We start from the raw sequence: 3,049 nt of genomic DNA, 5'->3' as shown, positions 1-3,049 counted from the left end.
CCATTTTTATGTCTGGGTTCAAAAGTATTCACCCACTCAAGATTTTTCAAATGTTCACTTACATTTTCTTCTAGTATATTTTTATACTATATTATTTTGAGATTCTCATTATGTCACAGAAAATAAGACTGAGGCAGAAAAATATTTTAAAGCTTATCCATTTTTAAATAACCTATGACCTGTCAGAATCAGTACTCACATGCAGCTTCTGGTTCTCAGTCCAGTTTTGTTTTTATTACATATTTTGCACCAACATCTATGCTACAACACAAATAGAATTCTCTTTTACCTACCTATAATAAATTTTTTCCTTTCAAATTTTCTTCTGAATGCATCTTTCACCTCCTTATTCCTCAAGTTGTAAATAAGGGGGTTAACCATGGGGATTACCACAGTATAAAATAGAGAAATCACTTTATTGATACCCAGGGAGGAACTTGAACTTGGCCGAGCATAAATCAAGAAAAGAGTCTCATACAGGATGGAGACAGCTGCAAGGTGAGAAAAACAGGTGGAGAAAGATTTTTGCTTCCCATCAGCAGTCTGGATCTTCAAGACTGTCATCAGGATGCAAATATAGGAGACCATGATGGTCAGACCACTGAGTACTCCTATAGCTCCAGCCAAGACAAACAGCACAAATTTATTCACCCAGATGTCTGCACATGCTAGGGAAAGCAGTGGAAAAATATCACAGAAAAAGTGATTGATAATATTTGAACCACAAAAGGGTAAGCAAAAAGTGAAAATTGTATGAGTCATGGTGCTTATAAGAGCCATGGCATAAGGCCCTACCACCAGCTGCATACAGACCTGCTGAGACATAATGAGCATATAGAACAAGGGCTTGCAGATGGCCACATACCGGTCATATGCCATGGCGGCCAGGAGAAAACACTCAGTTGCCTCAAAGAGACCAAAGAACCACATCTGTGCAGCACAACCCAGAAAAGTGATGCCTTTTTTCTCTGCAAAGATATTAGACAGCATCTTAGGGGCAACAGAAGAAGAGGAACACATATCTACAAAGGACAAGTGCCTAAGAAAAAAGTACATAGGAGTGTGGAGTCTGGGATCAATCCATATGAAAGTGATCATCCCCAAGTTACCTCCCAGGGTGATAAGATAAACAAAGAAAAACATGAAGAAGAGAACAATCTTCTGATAGGGATGATCTGTGAGGCCCAATAAGAGAAATTCAGTCACTACTGTCTGGTTCTTACCTTCCATTGGTTCCATTGGTTCATTGTAATCTGTCATAAGAAAGAGGAATTATTTTTATTACAAAGGAAATCAATTATTAATAGCTACAAATAGTATTTGAAGCTAATGATAGATTATTTTAAACAAGGTTATAAGAGAAAATTGTAAAATAGTGTTGGTCTGGGAGATACTCCTAGATACTAGATGTGAGCAGTTGTGCAAAGATCCTGTGTAAATGTGAACAATTTACTCTTTACCTCTTTGGATCCTGTACACTCTCCCACCAAGAGCCATCCAATTGTGGCTCACATCTGTAGTCCCAGCCACTCAGGAGGCTGAGGGAGGAGGATCACTTGAGCCCATGTGTTCAAGGTTGCTGTGAGCTATGATCCCACCATTGCACTCCAGCTTGTGTGACAGAGTGAGATCTTGTCTCTAAAAATTAGAAAATAAATAGTCATCCAACTATATGACCTAAAATGCCCTCAGATTATAAAATTATATTTGAAATGAGAATTATTTTACTCTCCATATTCTATGTCACCATATAAGGAGATAATAAACCCACTTGGGAATACCCTAAAGATGTAAAGTGAAGGATATGAACAGGAACTTCTCAAAAGAAGACATTTATGCAGCAAAAAAACACATGAAAAAATGCTCACCATCACTGGCCATCAGAGAAATGCAAATCAAAACCACAATGAGATATCATCTCACACCAGTTAGAATGGCGATCATTAAAAAGTCAGGAAACAACAGGTGCTGAAGAGGATGTGGAGAAATAGGAACGCTTTTACACTGTTGGTGGGACTGTAATCTAGTTCAACCATTGTGGAAGTCAGTGTGGCGATTCCTCAGGGATCTGGAACTAGAAATACCATTTGACCCAGCCATCCCATTACTGGGTATATACCCAAAGGATTATAAATCATGCTGCTATAAAGACACATGCACATGTATGTTTATTGCAGCACTGTTCACAATAGCAAAGACTTGGAACCAACCCAAATGTCCAACAATGATAGACTGGATTAAGAAAATGTGGCACATATACGCCATGGAATACTATGCAGCCATAAAAAAGGATGAGTTCATGTCCTTTGTAGGGACATGGATGAAGCTGGAAACCATCATTCTCAGCAAACTATCTCAAGGACAAAAAACCAAACACCGCATGTTCTCACTCATAGGTGAGAACAGAACAATGAGAACACTTGGACACAGGAAGGGGAACATCACACACCGGGGCCTCTTGTGGGGTGGGGGGAGAGGAGAGGTATAGCATTAGGAGATATACCTAATGCTAAATGACAAGTTAATGGGTGCAGCACACCAACATGGCACATGTATACATATGTAACTAACCTGCACATTGTGAACATTTACCCTAAAACTTAAAGTATAATAATAATAAAATTTAAAAAATAAATAATTAGAAAAAATCTAAAAAAATAAAATAAAATCTGCAATCAGAGCATTCACCCTAAAAAACAAAACAAAACAAACAAACAAAGAACAAAGAAAAAGAAAACCAATGAGATGTTCAGATCCTAACATTAGATGTCAGGGAAAAGAAAAGCAGAGGAGTTCTTTTTCTTTTTAAATGATTAGTAACATCCTAATGTTATTAAGGCATAATTCATAAGTGTGTTTATCACTCTCTTCCCTATTCTCTCTTATATAAGGATGTGGAAATGATAATACACCTAACAAAAAGGTTGCTTATTAAAAATTGGTAAAAATAAATTTTAGTTGTTCATGTTTATAAAGACCTGCCCTCAGATCTATGACAGATCTGAGGTCAAAAGAGGCATCAGGAATCAAGAATATAAGATGATAGATT

General features: G+C 37.3%; 1 protein-coding gene across 1 annotated transcript; it reads right to left on the bottom strand.

Moving 5' to 3' along the window:
- Nucleotides 1–285: 285 nt before the first annotated feature.
- Nucleotides 286–1,230, bottom strand: LOC129007443 (olfactory receptor 5G3). The gene has a single exon (XM_054438356.2). The coding sequence runs from the start codon at nt 1,228–1,230 to the stop codon at nt 286–288; it is 945 nt and encodes a 314-aa protein (XP_054294331.2).
- Between the last annotated feature and the right edge of the window lie 1,819 nt (nt 1,231–3,049).

This window comes from Pongo pygmaeus, chromosome 9 (genome assembly GCF_028885625.2).
Source record: "Pongo pygmaeus isolate AG05252 chromosome 9, NHGRI_mPonPyg2-v2.0_pri, whole genome shotgun sequence".
Lineage (NCBI taxonomy): Eukaryota > Metazoa > Chordata > Mammalia > Primates > Hominidae > Pongo > Pongo pygmaeus.
The sequence above is the reverse complement of the archived record's forward strand: the minus strand, read 5'-3'. Positions and strand labels throughout refer to the sequence as shown.